At 43.4% G+C, this 17,198-nt stretch overlaps 1 protein-coding gene and 1 long non-coding RNA gene across 2 annotated transcripts in view; both read left to right on the top strand.

Annotated features, from left to right (window-relative positions):
* The window catches only part of LOC113074516 (adhesion G protein-coupled receptor E3-like), a 133,064-nt gene extending 127,486 nt beyond the window's left edge, over window positions 1–5,578 (top strand). Inside the window, exons 24-30 of the mRNA XM_026247358.1 lie at window positions 46–207; window positions 282–488; window positions 566–798; window positions 883–949; window positions 3,405–3,496; window positions 3,579–3,741; window positions 4,756–5,578. Coding sequence (XP_026103143.1) covers window positions 46–207; window positions 282–488; window positions 566–798; window positions 883–949; window positions 3,405–3,496; window positions 3,579–3,741; window positions 4,756–4,836 — 1,005 coding nt within the window. The 3' untranslated portion in view covers window positions 4,837–5,578. The remainder of the gene's footprint in view (window positions 1–45; window positions 208–281; window positions 489–565; window positions 799–882; window positions 950–3,404; window positions 3,497–3,578; window positions 3,742–4,755) is intronic.
* Window positions 5,579–9,924: 4,346 nt separating this feature from the next.
* LOC113074521 (uncharacterized) lies at window positions 9,925–17,198 on the top strand. Its single transcript, XR_003280661.1, has 3 exons — window positions 9,925–9,950; window positions 10,705–10,764; window positions 17,160–17,198. It is a non-coding gene; the product is annotated as an uncharacterized LOC113074521 (long non-coding RNA).

Genomic DNA, 17,198 nt, shown 5'->3' with positions numbered 1-17,198 from the left:
CTTATTCACTTTTATGATATATTATGTTCCTTCTTTATTTTGCAGGAATTTGATCCCAGTGGTTCTCTGTCCTGTGTGTACTGGAATATCAGCGAGTGGATTGTAGATGGTTGTTCTGTTTTAGAGACCAACAGCAGCTACACTGTGTGTTCCTGTGATCATCTGTCCACATTCGCTATCATCATGCAAACCAGCCGCGCACCAGAGGTACTGAACATTTCTAGTGAACACTGAAGAACAGCACAGATTTGGCGCTCATGTCTTCTGACATGTTTTCACAGAGTGACCCACTGCTGGAGCTGTTGAATTTGGTGTGTGTGATCGTGGGGCTGGTGTTCTTCACTTTAGCCCTGTTGACCTTTGCCCTTTGTCAGTGGAGCCCTGGAGTGAATAACGTGGCTCGAATCAACATCTGCATCAGTCTTCTGCTGGCTCACCTTCTGTTCCTGCTCACACAGCAGTTCTTGAATCTCATACAGCGTCAGAAGGTGAGAATGATGAAGGAGCCCTACAGCTCAACACAGCCTCACTGAGAATCATCATAACCCTCTCTCATGATCTCCAGGTGTTGTGTGCCGTGATCTCAGGCCTTCTGCACTTCCTCTTTCTCTCCGGCTTTGTGTGGATGTTCATTGAAGCTGTGCTGCTCTTCATCTGTGTGAAGAACCTATCACAGATCAGCTCCATTAATAGAAAGGTTCTTAGCAGTAGATTCCTGTGTGTGCTTGGATATTTGGTTGCTCTGGCTGTGGTGGCTGTGTCTGTTGTGGTGGATCCAAATGGATATGGAAGTGAAAAGTGAGTTTAAATTGAGTGACTCATTGCTCATCATCTTTACCCATGTTTGTTTGTTGATTATTTTATGTATCTCCCCCCAAATAGGTGCTGGATGAAAATAGATAAAGGCTTCATTTCAAGATTTCTGGGACCTGTTTGCATGATACTAATGGTAAAAGCATTGCTAATGAGTTTGTATTAGATATAAAACAATAAAATTATATATGTGTGTGAAGAGTGCATTCAGAAATTATTCAGACCCTCTTCACTTTTTTCAATTTTGCTATGCTGCAGCCTGATTCTACATTTGTTTAAATATTTTTTTTCTCATTAACTGTGCACTCCATACCTCATAATGAAAGAATTTAAGAAATGTCTTTTAATTTCTTAAAAAGAAAAAACTGAAATGTCACATTTACATAAGTATTCATACCCTGTACTTAGTTGAAGCACCTTTGGCACCAATTACAGCCTTGCGTCTTCTTGGGTATGACACAACCAGCTTTACACACCTGGATTGGGGGATTTTCTGCCATTTCTTTTTTGCAAATCTTCTCAAGCTTGGTCAGCTTGGATGGGGACCTTTATGGACAGCCATTTTTTAGGTCTCTTCAGAGATGTTCGATAGGGTTCGAGTCAGGGCTATGGATGGGCCACTCCAAGACATTCACCGAGTTGTTCCTAAGCCTCTCCTGTGTTGCCATTGGCTGTGTGCTTAAGGTCATTGTCATGTTGGAAGGTGAGGCTTCAGCCCAGTCTGAGGTCCTGAGCATTGTGGAACAGGTTCAATGAAGATATCTCTGTACTTTGCTTCATTCAGCTTTCCCTCAACCCTGACCAGTCTCCCAGTCCCTGTCACTGAAAAACTCCCCCACAGTATGAGGATGTTAACAGCATGCTTTACTTTTGGGATGGTACTCTGCAGGTGATAAGCAAATAAGTCCAGAGTGTGCAAGTACTTCTTCGTTCTTTAGGTTGGTGTCATTGTCATTGACGCAAGTTGTTTTCAGATGATGCTTAGAATTGAGGTTCATCAGACCAGATTATCTTCTCAGAGTCTGAGGGTCCTTTAGATGTTGTTGGGTTTTTCTTTTTCTTTTTTTTTTTTTTTGTACAAAGTCCAAGTCTGTTTTCATATCTCTTCAGTGAGTAGAGGATTGAGTTTGGCCACTGCCATAAAGCCCAGATCGGTGAAGTGTTGCAGTGATGTTTATTCTTCTGTAGGTTTCTCTCATCTACATATGATCATGGAGCTCAACTATAGTGACCATCCGATAAAACAGAGAAACAAATAGAGACATCATTAGTGTAGCTGCTGTTCCAACAAAGTAAAATTAATTATTTTAACCCAAGCTAAAGAATAAGAATGCACGTTTAATCAGATACGACTGCAGTCACAAAATATGAATTGCATTATTCGAATACTTGCCGAAAGAGATGCGTTTTTAATCTAGATTTAAACAGAGAGAGTGTGTCTGAACTCGAACATTATCAGGAAGGCTATTCCAGAGTTTGGGAGCCAAATGTGAGAAAGCTCTACCTCCTTTAGTGGACTTTGCTATCCTAGGAACTACCAAAAGTCCAGCGTTTTTTTACCTTAGGGTGCGTGATGGGTTGTAGCGTGGTAGAAGGCTAGTTAGGTACGCAGGAGCTAAACCATTTAGGGCCTTATAGGTAAGTAATGATCATTTGTAACTGATACGGAACTTAATAGGTAGCCAGTGCAGAGACTGTAAAATTGGGCTAATATGATCATATTTTCTTGACCTCGTAAGGACTCTAGCTGCTGTATTTTGGACTACCTGTAGCTTGTTTATTGACGAAGCAGGACAACCACCTAGAAGTGCATTACAATAGTCCAGTCTAGAGGTTATGAATGCATGAACTAGCTTTTCTTTTTTTTCTTTTTTTGCATCAGAAACAGGTAACAGGTTTCGTAGCTTGGCAATGTTTCTGAATCATCAGTGCTACAGAAATTATTTTGCAACCTTCCCCAGATCTATGGCTGGATGCGATCCTGTCTCTGAGCTCTGCAGGCAGTTCCTTTGACCTCATGGCTTGATTCTCGCTCTGATATGCATTGTCAGGTGTGAGTCATTTTATAGAGAGGTGTGTGCCTTACAAATCATGTAAAATCAATTTCAATTACCACAGGTTGACTCCAATCAAGGTGTAGAAACATCTAAACAAATTATCAAGAGAAATGGGAGGCACCTGAGCTAAATTTCAAGTGTTGTTGCAAAGGGTCTGAACACTTATGTAAATGTGATATTTGATTGTTTTCTCTCTTTAATAAACTTACAAACATTCCTAAAATTCTGTTTTATCTTTGTCATTATGCTGTACGGAGTGTAGATTCATTAGAAAACAAATTAATTTAAACAATTGTAATCTCAGGCTGCAACATAGCAACATTTATGTAATTTCTGAATGTACTCTGTGTGTGTGTGTGTGTGTGTGTGTGTGTGTGTGTGTGTGTGTGTGTGTGTGTGTATGTATGTATGTATGTATGTGTATATATATATATATATATATATATATATATATATATATATATATATATACTGTATGTCCAATGCACTGTGCTACACATATTATTATTTTTATATATATTTTTTGCTCTGCAGTCAAACATGATTCTCTTCATCAAAATCATCATCAGTTTAAACTCAACTCTAAAAAATCTCAATGCCGAAGTCTCACAGATGAAACAAACCAAGTAACAAACATTTATGATTTAATAACTCTATAAAAATAACATATAGAAAATGAGGACATTAACTTTCTCTGTTTCTCTGCAGGGTTATGGTGTTTAAAACACTGGGGCAGTTTGTGGTTCTTGGTTGCTCCTGGATTCTGGGTTTCTTCACTAATTGCAATAAGGTGTTGGAGATCCTCTTCCTAATCTTGAACTCCCAGCAGGGAACCTTCATCTTCCTGATCTACTGTGTCCTCAATAATAAAGTTAGACATGTTTCCATCCTACTTAATAATAAATCATTTCATTTGTACCACAGACAGTAAATGAAAGAAAAGTAAAGCAGCAGTATTTACTTCTCAAAATTAAAATCTAGTCGTTAAAAAAACCTTTCTGTTTACCTTTTTAATGTAAAAAAAAAAAAAAAATGCAATGCTCCAGTTGCTAATGTAACCAAATGAATGAAATTGCATGAAACATCCTTTGGGATAAATTCTATTTCCTCTGAAAACTGAAACCTGATTTGTTAAAGTTCATGTAGCTGGACATAAACATGGCATTTCTGCCCAGTAAAATGGGTGGGGCCAACTGCATATATAAAGCTGGCACTGCGTGTCATTTCAGAATCTTTCGACTGATGACCAACTGCATTGACTTGCTCGCAGCTTCATAGTATTGTAGACAATTTTCCCGTACTCATTCATATTATCTCAGGAATCCAAGGTTACATTGTAACCAAAGCATTCCATCTCAAAATGCTCTCTCACATTGTGTGAACAACATTTTGGGGAACAATTTCCAATAGCACTGTGCTTAAGAATGGGTGAATGAGAGAGTGCTCCATGAGCCGAGCTCCAGGGAGCCTGATATGAGAGTCCTAATGGAAGCATGAGCACAACAGGCCTGGAATCAGTCAGACCCTCTTCAAAAATATCCTTGACCACTAGCAGGGACACAGGATGACTAGCTGGACAAAATCCACACCTGAAGGGCAGGGACCTCTGGGTTATAAAAGGTAGGTAGACAGTAAAGATCCAAGAGATGAAAAGGAAAAAGATTCTGATGAAATGGCACTCAGTACTGACTTGCATATGCAGTTGATCCTACCCACTTTGAAAGAATAAAATTCTATTTGTTCATGCAGCTACATGAACCATTAACAAATCAGGCGTCAGAATTGGGAGTAAACAGAGTTCCCAAAATGCTTTTCAAAAGGGAACTTCATTTTTGTTCATGAGTTTTGTAAGTCACTCAGCTCCTCTCGTCTCATTCTTGTCCAGGTCAGGCAGCAGTACAGGAAGTTCTTCAGATATCTTTGCAGTATCAAACAACAGGACTACAGCATTATGTTCAAGAAGTAAAAAAGTACTGCAAAAGTGTCAATAATATACAGAAATACAAAGCATAATTAATGTTTTTGAATGTTAGTCTCACTTCTTTTTTGTTAATGCTATATTAAATAAATATATTACTAGTGTACTTAGTAGAGCTGACTAATAATGGCAAAAAAAGAGGGCAACCTTTTCACCTTGAAAAATCTTACTAAATAAATTTAGTTTTCTTAACATAAAAGCTTTGTTTACTGTATATAAACCTAATATTAATTATTGAATAAATGCTTTAAATAAAATACCAATGCTCATATGACTTTAAATACAGAACTGTGTTAAAAGCCTTTTTGTATATTAAAAGGGACTTTGAAAATATGTTTTCCAGCTGAACAATTTATTAAACATGCTGTACTTGTACCTTGTTTTCATGAAAAAATAAATATGGCACTACCTTGACTAAGGTTTATTTCATATTACTTTGTATTATGTTAATTATCTTGTATTCATTATAATTTATTTCAGATATCTTGGTCTTTATAACCGTAACATTGTAGTCAACCAAAGCTGGTAATTTATTGGTGTGGTGCTGTGAATGAGCAGATCTGCAGATTAGAATATAATCTTTGGGCAAAAAAAAAAATAAACAAAAAAACATGTTTCTGGTGATTCTAGTAATATTGTCTAAATTTCTGAAGGATACTGCATGCGTGCTAGTAATGTCCATGTGTACCATATAATTAAATGTTGAAAAGTTTGCCTCCTCTACACCATGTAAGACCACCGCTGTACATGCTCATACTTTTCAGTCGAGAAATCCAAGATTTCTAAAAATCCTTTCTTTGTATTGGTCTTAAGTAATATTCTAATTTTCTGAGATACTGAATTTGGGATTTTCCTTAGTTGTCAGTTATAATCATCAAAATTAAAATAAATAAACATTTGAAATATATCAGTCTGTGTGTAATGAATTAATATAATATACAAGTTTCACTTTTTGAATGGAATTAGTGAAATAAATCAACTTTTTGATGATATTCTAATTCTATGGCCAGCACCTGTACTTTTAAATAACAAACAAATGTCATGTCATCATACTGAGCATGCATTATCTGCAGGTAATTATATTTGCATGAGCTCTTTCTAAACATTTATCTTTAGAATTCTGTTTTTTTACTTTTTGTTGTTGTTGCAGTGGCTCTATAGCATCACTGTTTAAGAGTAATTGGCTGGTGAAGTTGATTTACATATTGTAGAGTTAACAACAGTTATCATTGTAATATTTGAAGGGAATGTCATAACAAATGTCAGTAGACCAGGGAAATTTGTACAAACTTATTTTTGGGCTGTGGAAATACAAATGGAAGACAGGAGAAAATGTACACCGCTGAAAAGGGGCAGAGCTACAATGTCTATTGCAGCTTGATTAAGTGTTTGACAACATTGCCCTCATGAAAATCAACCATGGTTTTAGAATAGTAAGTGTAATTCTCATAAGTGGATGTCTCATAAACGTATCCTAGTTTAGTTACTTGGTGTTTAGTAAGGAAAGGCCTACTTTGCATCAGCAACACAGACTCAGTGACAAATAATTCATTAGAAAACTGATGGCATCTGTATTGTCAACTAGTTTCTGTGTTAATTTATTGAAGACACCAGGGGCCTGTACCATGAAGCTGGATTAGGTGGCTAGCCAGCTATGTTTCAGCTTAGTTTCCGCCAACCTTGGATTTTAGGTACTATGAAAGTAGCTCGGCTTTAATCGGTGTTTGTTGTCATGGTATCTTACGCTGCATGGCTAACCTGCTCCGGGGCAGGTTATGTTCTGGGTTAGAGATCTCAGACTGAAGGTGAACCAATCAGATGTGAGAGAAGTGACACATGTCTGACACAAAGTCACTCCAGTTTATCTTGCTCCAAATTAAAGGTCACTTATGCTTAAAAAAAAAGAAATTAAATAAAATAAAATAAAATATATATATACATATATATATATATATATATATATATATATATATATATATATATATATATATATATATATATATATATATATATATATATATATAAGTCTGGCTTTAATGATAATAACTGAGTCATTTTATGATTTATTTAATTATTGTGATTCATATTATAATTTATCTCTTACACACAAGCAATTTTAGTTTAACAGTTATTATTAATTATTTTAAATAAATATTAATGTATACAGATCATGTAATATAAATAAGCTGTAGTATCAAAAGATTGAACTATTTTAAAAACTTACATGTTCAAGTCTCTATCACTATATGTTTTCAAATGTATAAACTAAGTTCCACTTGTGACTACACTGATAGAGCAAGATCATTTATTTTATTAGTCCTCCTTCATTTTTCATATGACATTTAAATTTGTCATATTTTTCAATCTCTTAACCTTTAGCAAAACCTTTAACCTTTAGTTTTGAATCTCGCTGGGTCTCTCGGGAGAAGTAAATCAAACATGCTTTGTGTTGCAAGCCTCTTGATTGGCTGTTCGCCAGTGATGTCACACATTCATGTGCACGCGCTCCACAAACTCAGGATCAAAGCCTGAATTGACAAAGAAAGTTGATGAACAGCATCATGGTACCAACAAAGCCGGATTGGAGAGATGGTACAGGCCCCAGATATTAACAAACAGAATCACTGAAGGAAGAAATTTTAGGTTACCATTACAGTGGTGAATGTTTAGTTGGGCTCTGGGCCCTTGACTTTTTAACATTATAGTTATCTTATCCATTATAGCCATTCTGTGATTGCACAATATAAATCTGGAATTTTTTGTGTAATCAGACATTTTTAAAAAGCTACTCTGGTCAAAGAAAAAAATATATATATTTATCTGAATAAGCTGTTAGTCATTGTTACTGAGATTCATAAGCTGGTTCTTGATGTCACCATGTGCCTTCTCTTCTGTCTCCACTTTTTTTTATCTGAACAATTAAAAATATATGTATATAATATGAAAATCCTTTAGGTTATACATAAAATAATGTGTGAGATAAGGCTCTAAATGAGTTCAGTGACTTAAATAATGATTATGTAAAAACATAACCAACACCACTCAATCAACTTTTCTCTTGGCTTCTCTAGGTGTAATATCTCAGTTACAGCAACCAAACAAAAGCTAATGTTAAAAAGTCACGGGTCAAGAGTCCAACTAAAGACTGCCATTTTTTAGATTAATATGCTGGTTCTTGGTGTCTTTGTGTGACAAATGGAACTTGAGTTAAAAAAAAATATATATATATGCATTACTTAGATTTTAAACTTTTTTGTCTTTCTATGTGGACACTACAGGGTTTTTCTGTGGCATTGAAAAGGTTAAACATACGATCAGAAGATGCAACCACAAACTAATAAACTGTAAATTAGTTTTGAAACCTAACAGCGATTTGAACTCAATAAAATGAGAGTAAATGCTGAAATTAAGTATCTTTCTGTTGTCTTCAAGAAATACAATTTTGATATTTGAATGATCGTGTTTCATTCAGTTATTTCTGCTTTAAGATTTATTATTTCTAAGTTGACTTAAGTGAAATATGTTAAATGTATTAATGTTCATGATAAAAATATTAGTTTATAAACTTAATAGTAGTTTGCTAATTTAAGGAAGTCAGTTCCTAAAAAATGAAATTAGTTTTAATTTAGCCCATGGTATTTTTTACAGTAGAATACGGTAAAGTAGACTGCAGAAAATAACTGCACAATTAACAGTGACTTGCTAGCAACAGTGTTGCCAGTATTTTACTCTTAATTTACAGGGCAAGGTTTTAGTGTAGATGTTTGACCTACAGTAACCAGACGGCAACAGTGTTGCTAATATATTACTGTAAAAATGTCTGGGAAGGTTTAACAGTGTGAGGCATGAGATGTTAATTTATGTTTATTCACATTAAAAGTATTAGTACAGAGGAAGGAAAGATAATGTTCACTCGTGTTCCACTCTGCCATTTGAAATGATCCCATTACACTGCACAAGTCTGTGGCCCGTTCGATCAGACTCGGGAACCGGAGGAAATCGGGACCACTCTGGTGGATGCTTGTGTTTATACCAGCATGTTTCTGTACCATCCCAGAAGCAGCAACAGATACAGTGATCTGTCATGCCACAATAAAGACTGCCAAAATGCCATTTATTGTTTGAATTTCCCAGTGGAAAAATGATCTATTTGTTCTGTACATCAAAAGACCCGAACCAAAAATATTTGGTACTACGTGTACCATTACACACCTAGTATTCAGTGATGTTAACTTTTTAAAATGTAAAAGATTAGATGGCCAATAATTTTCTCGTATTAAATTTGATAAAAAATTTATAATACTTACCAAAAAACTGTACACAGTACTGTCTGATTCTTTGCAATTATTGAGAAACTATTGGTAAATCATAAACGGTTAATGTTTGATCAAATGACGTCAAACATTCTTCTATTCCTGGGTGGATTTGCATCTTTGATGCAAGATGTAAAGTAGTGGGCATATCTGTGTTTATCTAGTCTGAGCAGAATGGAAATAAAATGATAAGGTTTTTCTCCAGTAAAAGGTGAAGATCTGGGTCCAAAGGTTTAATGCATTAAAAATCACAAAACTGTATAGTGTCAAAGTAAAATGTACAACTACAGTGGTTTATCAAGTCTTCTTATGATCACTTTGGATTATAAACAGAGTGAAATTCACATTCAAATCAAATCAATGATAATTAAGATTATTCACATATAATGTGATCATCTGCAAAGACTTGGACTCTTGGTATCTTGATATATCTCCTGGTGTTTTCAAAATAAATAAATAAATTGGTTCAGTGTTTTTATGAAGACCAGTTTTTGATCACTTTTCTAGCTGAAGTCATTGAAGATGGATGTGGAGCTGTTGTAAAGGAAATGAGCCAAACTGGTCTTTGTATTCCTGTTGGTTTCATATAAAATCATCTTGGTGTGTGTTCTGACTTTGTGCATACATTTGAATACAAATTTTAATTTGAGCAGGAGGAGGCTACAAAATGTGATTCATAAAAGATTCATAAAAGAGTCAAATAGATTCATAAAAAGGCCATATAAATTTCTGAAGCAAACATTTTCAACATTGTCGGGTGAATATCAAATCAAGAAAAACGTACACCAGGTAAGACGCTCTTGAAATACTTAAGTATAAATTGCTTTTAGTTTTCATCTTTATTAGCTGTTTGTGAGGAAATCCTCATTTACAGATCATCTAGCCTAATCTCTGGTATTCATTATGATGATGAACTATCATCATCATTTTCAAAACAATTATACTGCATCATGTGTACTTAATGGATGAATGTGTTAGAGTTTTATTCTTTATATCAAAGGTAATATAAAGTTCTTAATATCGAAGTTGACAGTTTTGTTTTGTTTTAAATAGTGTCTAATTCTGTTATAAGAATCTGCTTCATTGAGAGAGTGAACTGTCACAAACAATTTCAGGCAGTTCTTTACAAACCCATACCATTTAGATCAATAGGCCTAGCTGTTAACGGCTAGTTTTAATAATGGTTATAATTATTTTGCAATGCGGAAATAAAATATTTGTGTGGCTTTCAATTTATTAGTTGCTATAAGGTAAATAACAAGTAAATTAATTTCAATAAACGGTAAAACTACAAACCAGTGTTGATTTCCTACACTATGCTAACCCCCTAAACCTACCCCACACCTGACCCTTACCTTAACCAGTGAAACTGACTGCATGGCAGGACTGGCCCTGAAAAGTCTGGGAATGAAAGTTGCAGTTCAGGTTTATTTTCAACTAGAAACAGTGTTTTATTTGATAATTAAAATTTATTCGTTTCCCCTCTTTAATCTCTAATGAGGGAATGTCCTCTGATTTTTATTTATTAATTTATTTATTTTAGATAAAGAGATAAAACACACTGGTCAGCCAAAATTGACAATGGCGTCTTCTTTTCATAAAGGTGAGTATATTGAAGAAGTGGTTCCCTATCTGTCGGTCACTACGAGTTATGTCGACCGACAAATGGGTCTCACTTGGGAGGCCAATCATCTCTGATTTTAAGAGAAAACGCCAATGAAATTGGCAAGTGGATTAACACACCTGAGCCACTCCCCGTGCCAGCGGGTATAAATAGGGCGACAGGTGCATCCACTCATTAGATTTTTGCTTCGGAGCCGAGTGGTTGTATGAAAGCCGTTATACTCCACAAAGCCATTCATCTGCTGTGTCGGGAAGCTGTTCTGGTTGGCGGTACGGCGCAAACAGCGGTGTCCCTTTCAGCGATTCCCCTGGGCGCTTCAACTAAGAGAGCAGATTTCCTAAAAGAGCAAATCGCGGACGATTCGCATCTTTTTCAAGACGCCGTTTCGTCCGCGTCCTTCTGGATGCGGTCGTTTCCTGTTCTCTGACAACGGCCACGTTCGCTCTCTTCCGTGTCTGGGCATTCAGCACGAAGGCGCGTTCGTGGATGGTTCATGCACGCACTGCGTGTGTGACCATGGCAACGCTGTGATCGCGTCTCCCCTTTCTTAAAGGGAAGGGAGCAGACCCCTCTGTCACTACCCGTTCTGGTTTCTCTGTCTCGAGCAGAGGACCGCCGGCTAGTGCTCTGGGAGATTTGAAGGTGACCGTGAGAGCTTCTCCGCCGGGCCACGCCCCACGGACCTCTTACCCCTTCCGCAGTGTTTGTCCTGTGCAGCTGCTGGGTGATTTTGCTGGGCTGTCTTATGGCAGTCCCAGCGGGTCATTCAGTTTGCCGCCGGAGATCAGATGTCAATTGCAGCATCGGGGGATGGGTTATCGACCTCTGTGGATGAAGATTCGGCGGGGCTGCCCCCCTCGGGTGTTGTCGCCACTGCCGAATTGGACCCAGAGTCGACAGCCATGCTTGCCCGGGCAGCTGTGAGCATCAGGATGGAGGTGAATGCACCGCCAGCCCTGAGTGCTCATGGCTGTTTGATTGGTTCTCGGTGTGGAGCGCGACTCACAACCGCGTTTTACTCTGGTTCCTTTCTTTCCGGATGTGCATGGGGAAGTGATGTAGTCGTGGATGGCCCCTTTTACGGCCGGAAGCAGCTCATTTCATTCCTCCGTCCTCACTACCCTCGATGGCGAGGCAGCTAGGGGTGTGTTGACATTCCCCAGCAGGAGAGTGCGATTGCGGTGCACTTGTGTCCGCAAAACGCCGCCACTGGGAGGGATAGTCCGCGCCCGCTACCAAGGCTTACAGTGCTGCGGGCCAAGCTGTCTCTGCTTTGCATGCCATGGCTATCCTGCAAACCCAACAAGCCAAGGCTTTAACAAATGCACGAGGGTAGGTCCAACCCGAGGTTGATGCAGGAGCTGCGCATGGCGACTGACCTCCCCCTTCTGGGTGACGGAAGTCACAACGCAGGCCCTCGGGTAAGCGATGTCCACTCTGGTGGTCCAGTAGTGCCGTTTCAGGCTCAGCCTGGTCTGTATGAGAGACATTGACAAAGTGCATTTTCTCGATGCTCCCATGTCCCAGGCTGTCCTGTGTGGCGACGCTGTCAGGGGCTGTGCCCAGTAGTTCCTGACAGAACAACAGCAGACTGAGGCCATACAGCACATCTTGCCACGACGTGATCCTCTGGTTGCCACCATTCCGTCGCAGGCAGTGCCTCAGCCTGCTCGTTGCCGAGGGCGCCCCCCTGCGTCCTCCACACCAGCTCTGCCCCGTGCTGAGAGTTCTTCGAGGCCGGCGCGTCGAGCCCCGCGCAGGAGAGCGGCGCCCCCCGTCTCACTCCCGGCTGCAAAGTCCTCGAGGAAGTCGACACGGGCAACTCGGAGATGCGGAGAACTGCTCTTCAGGAGATGGCGGAGAGAGCGCCACTCCCTCCCCCGGAGGAGGGCCGGTTGGAGAATCTTCTGGTTCTGTTCCGCCGCTGGTCGAACGGCCAGTGGCACCCACATTTTCATTGGAAGAGCAATTTCTCCTTCCTCCGAGTTGCAAGGCTTGTGGGCTGACAATGAGCGACGCACAGCTTCCTCATTCTCACCCACGACGCCCCCTTTCGCCAGCGGCCAAGAGGTCGCGGTTTGGAGACGCAACGCCTCTCCACGCGTCTCTGGCCAGTTCCTCCGGGAACACGGGGAGTGTGGTTGCGATGACCCAGGACGCAGTGCCTTCTGGGCCTTCCGGCACGACTCCCCATCGCTGCACCACTGCGGGTATGTCGACTGTCCCTTTGGTGCCACTTGTACGGTATCTGGGAGCGTGGCTTGCGCTGCCCAACCCGTCACGCTGGCTCATCCGGACGGTTCGACTCGGCTATGCGATTCAGTTCGCCCGGCGACCCCCCAAGTTCAATGGCATGCTCGAGACTTCGGTGGCAGTCCAGGACGCCCCTGTCTTGCGCGAGGAGATTGCTGTCCTCCTGGCGAAGGATGCAATCGAGCCGGTCCCTCCAGCCGAGATGAGGACGGGGCTTTACTGCCCTTACTTCATCGTGCCCAAGAAAAGCGGTGGCCTTCGACCTATCCTGGTTCTGCGAGTCTTGAATCGGGCCCTACACAAGCTCCCGTTCAGGATGTTGACGCAGAAACGCGTTATCAAATGCGTCCAGCCCCAGGACTGGTTTGCAGCGATCGACCTGAAAGACGCGTACTTTCATGTCTCTATCCTCCCTCGTCACAGACCGTTCCTGCGCTTTGCTTCCGAGGGTCAGGCATGGCAGTACAAGGTCCTCCCCTTCGGGCTCTCCCTGTCCCCCCGTGTCTTCATGAAGGTCGCGGAGGGCGCCCTTGCCCCACTTTGGGAAGTGGGCATCAGGATCCTCAACTATCTCGACGACTGGCTCATTATGGCCCGGTCCCGAGAAGAGTTGTGCGATCACAGGGACTTCGTGCTTCGGCACCTCAGTCAGTTGGGGCTTCAGGTCAACCGGGAGAAGAGCAAGCTCTCCCCTGTGCAGAGAATCTCTTATCTCGGTATGGAGTTAGACTCGGTGAGTATGATGGCACGTCTCACCAGCGAGCGTGCCCACTCAGTGCTGAACTGCCTGAGTTCCTTCAGAGGCAGGACAGTGGTACCGCTGAAACACTTTCAGAGGCTCCTGGGGCATATGGCATCCGCAGCCGCAGTCACGCTGCTCGGGTTGCTTCATATGAGACCACTTCAGCACTAGTTACACTCCCGAGTCCCGAGATGGGCATGGCGCCGCGGTACACATCGTGTCACCATCACACTGATGTGTCGCCGCCTATTCAGTCCTTGGTCGGACCTTGCTTTTCTACGGGCCGGCGTGCCCTTAGAACAAGTGTCCCGGCACGTTGTTGTCACAACAGATGCCTCCAACTCGGGCTGGGGCGCGACATGCAACGGGCAGGCAGCTTCAGGGTCCTGGACAGGACCTCGACTGCTGTGGCACATCAACTGCCTGGAGTTGCTGGCAGTGCATCTAGCTTTGCGACGGTTTCATCCGCTAGTGCTGGACAAGCACGTGTTGGTCCGCACGGACAACACTGCGGCTGTTTCGTACATCAACCGACAGGGCGGTTTACGATCACGTCGCATGTCTCAACTCGCCCGTCATCTCCTCCTCTGGAGTCAGACGTGGCTCAAGTCGCTGCGTGCTGTCCACATCCCGGGGGAGCTCAATCGTGCAGCCAGCGTGCTCTCACGACAGCTCACTTTCCCCGGGGAATGGCGACTCCATCCCCAGACGGTCCAGCTGATCTGGAGTCGATTCGGGGAAGCCCAGGTAGACCTGTTTGCTTCCCACGAGTCCTCCCACTGCCAGCTGTACTATTCCCTGTCCCAGGCCCCCCTGGGCACAGATGCGCTGGCACACAGCTGGCCTCTGGCTTTACGCAAGTATGCGTTCCCCCAGTGAGCCTGCTCGCACAGACACTGTGCAAGGTCAGGGAGGACGAGGAACAGGTCCTGTTGGTTGCGCCTCACTGGCCCACCCGGACCTGGTTTTCGGAACTCATGCTCCTCGTGACAGCCCCTCCCTGGCGCATCCCCCTGAGGAGAGACCTTCTCTCTCAGGGGCCTGGCACCATTTGGCACCCGCACCCAGATCTCTGGAACCTCCATGTGTGGCTTCTAGACGGGACGCGGCAGACCTAAGTGATCTGCCCCCAGCGGTGGTAGACACTATCACTCAGGCTAGAGCCCCTTCTACGAGGCAGGCCTATGCTCTGAAGTGGAGTCTGTTCACGAATTGGTGTTCTTCTCACCGGGAAGACCCCCGGAGATGCCCGGTCAGAGTCGTGCTTTCTTTCCTGCAAGGTAGGCTGGAGCGTGGGCTGTCACCCTCCACCTTGAAGGTGTATGTGGCTGCCATTGCAGCACATCACGATGCAGTGGACGGCCGGTCCCTGGGGAGGCATGACCTGATCGTTAGGTTCCTGAGGGGTGCCAGAAGGTTACATCCTCCTAGGACACCCCTGATTCCCTCCTGGGACCTCTCTATTGCCTTGGCGGGACTTCAGAGGGGTCCCTTTGAGCCGCTGGATTCGGTTGAGCTGAAGTTCCTGTCTCTCAAGACAGCGCTCCTGATCGCGCTCACTTCCATCAAGAGGGTCGGGGACCTCCAAGCATTTTCGGTAAGTGAAGAGTGCCTTGTGTTCGGGCCGGCCTACTCTCACGTTGTCCTGAGACCCCGGCCTGGATACGTGCCCAAGGTTCCCACCACTCCCTTCCGAGACCAGGTGGTGAACCTGCAAGCGCTGCCCCTGGAGGAGGCAGATCGAGCCTTGTCGTTGCTGTGTCCCGTAAGAGTGCTTCGCATATACGTGGACCGCACCCAGAGCTTCAGAAGCTCTGAGCAGCTCCTGGTCTGCTTTGGAGGTCAGCAGAAGGGGAAGGCTGTCTCTAAGCAGAGGCTGGCCCACTGGATAGTGGACGCCATCGCCTTGGCTTACCATTCCCAAGGCGAGCTGTGCCCCCTGGGGGTGAGGGCCCACTCCACACGGAGTGTGGCCTCCTCCTATGCGTTGGCGCACGGCGCCTCTCTGGCAGACATTTGTCGAGCTGCGGGCTGGGCGACACCTAACACCTTTGCGAGGTTTTACAACCTCCGTGTAGAGCCAGTTTCCTCCCGTGTGTTGGGTAACAGGTAATTGGCGGGAAGGGCTGGCTGGGTGTCTCGCTTGCTGCGCCATTCCCCCTAACACGGGGATGTGAGCGCCTTCTTCTCCCAGTAGAGTTCCCCGGTTGGCGTACCCTGGTCGAGCATCCTCCAGCACCCTCGGCGTCAGACTTGGCGGAGCAGTCTGTCGCCAGGCCCAGTACTGGCGTTAGCATGCCCTGAGCCGGTCAGCCCCTGTACTGGGCTAGGTGTCCATATGGCTGGGTTCCCTACGGGTAATCCCATATGTGTATTCTTCCACGGTAAGGTTTCCCTCTTGGCAAACCTGTGTCTTCCCTTGACAGATTGCTCTGTCAGTCTCTTCTGGCAGCCGTTCCATCCCTACTCCAAGGTAGGACCTGCCTCAGAGACCCTTTCCATATGTAGTACTGCCCCCTGGGTCAGTCCATATCGGTATATCCACATGTCACCTCCCTACGGGTAGGATGTGGTCTCCGTAGCGACCTTTCCTAAAGGCTCGCTTCCCCATTGTCTTGCCAGCTGAAAGAACAAATAGGGAAGATTTGAAGCAATCTTTCACTGAAGGTTGAAATCCCTTCCATTTACTTTATGTGGGCGGAACAGCAGCATGGCCTTCTCCAGCAGCGATGTACTCACCCTTTGGCCCCTTCGGTACCAAGGTCAGTGAATTTGCGCTGGGGCTTTGGGAAGGTTACGACCTTAAGCGTAGCTTTTGTGGCACGCCAAGGCTTGTCAACAATTGCAGCGCCTCAGGGTTGTGACGAGGTTCAGGTTATGGCGTTTTCCATAGGACCCCATTTGTCGGTCGACATAACTCGTAGTGACCGACAGATAGGGAACGTCTCGGTTACGTACGTAACCCTCGTTCCCTGATGGAGGGAACGGAGACGTTATGTCCCCATGCCACAACCTTGAACCATTCGCTGTTGCCGGGACACGTTCTCGGCTCCTCAGCGTAAAACCTAATGAGTGGATGCACCTGTCGCCCTATTTATACCCGCTGGCACGGGGAGTGGCTCAGGTGTGTTAATCCACTTGCCAATTTCATTGGCGTTTTCTCTTAAAATCAGAGATGATTGGCCTCCCAAGTGAGACCCATTTGTCGGTCGACATAACGTCTCCGTTCCCTCCATCAGGGAACGAGGGTTACGTACGTAACCGAGACGTTCTCTCTGCCCTAAAAATTATGACAGAAACTGCATTGATATTATTAATGTCACAATCTCAACATTGCAACTGAATCCAATTTTGTTTTGCCCTTCGTATTTTATAACAGGTTTTACAAGAGCACAGACTATCTTCTTTGTTATGCTGT

This window comes from Carassius auratus, unplaced genomic scaffold (assembly GCF_003368295.1).
Source record: "Carassius auratus strain Wakin unplaced genomic scaffold, ASM336829v1 scaf_tig00014984, whole genome shotgun sequence".
NCBI lineage: Eukaryota > Metazoa > Chordata > Actinopteri > Cypriniformes > Cyprinidae > Carassius > Carassius auratus.
The sequence above is the reverse complement of the archived record's forward strand: the minus strand, read 5'-3'. Positions and strand labels throughout refer to the sequence as shown.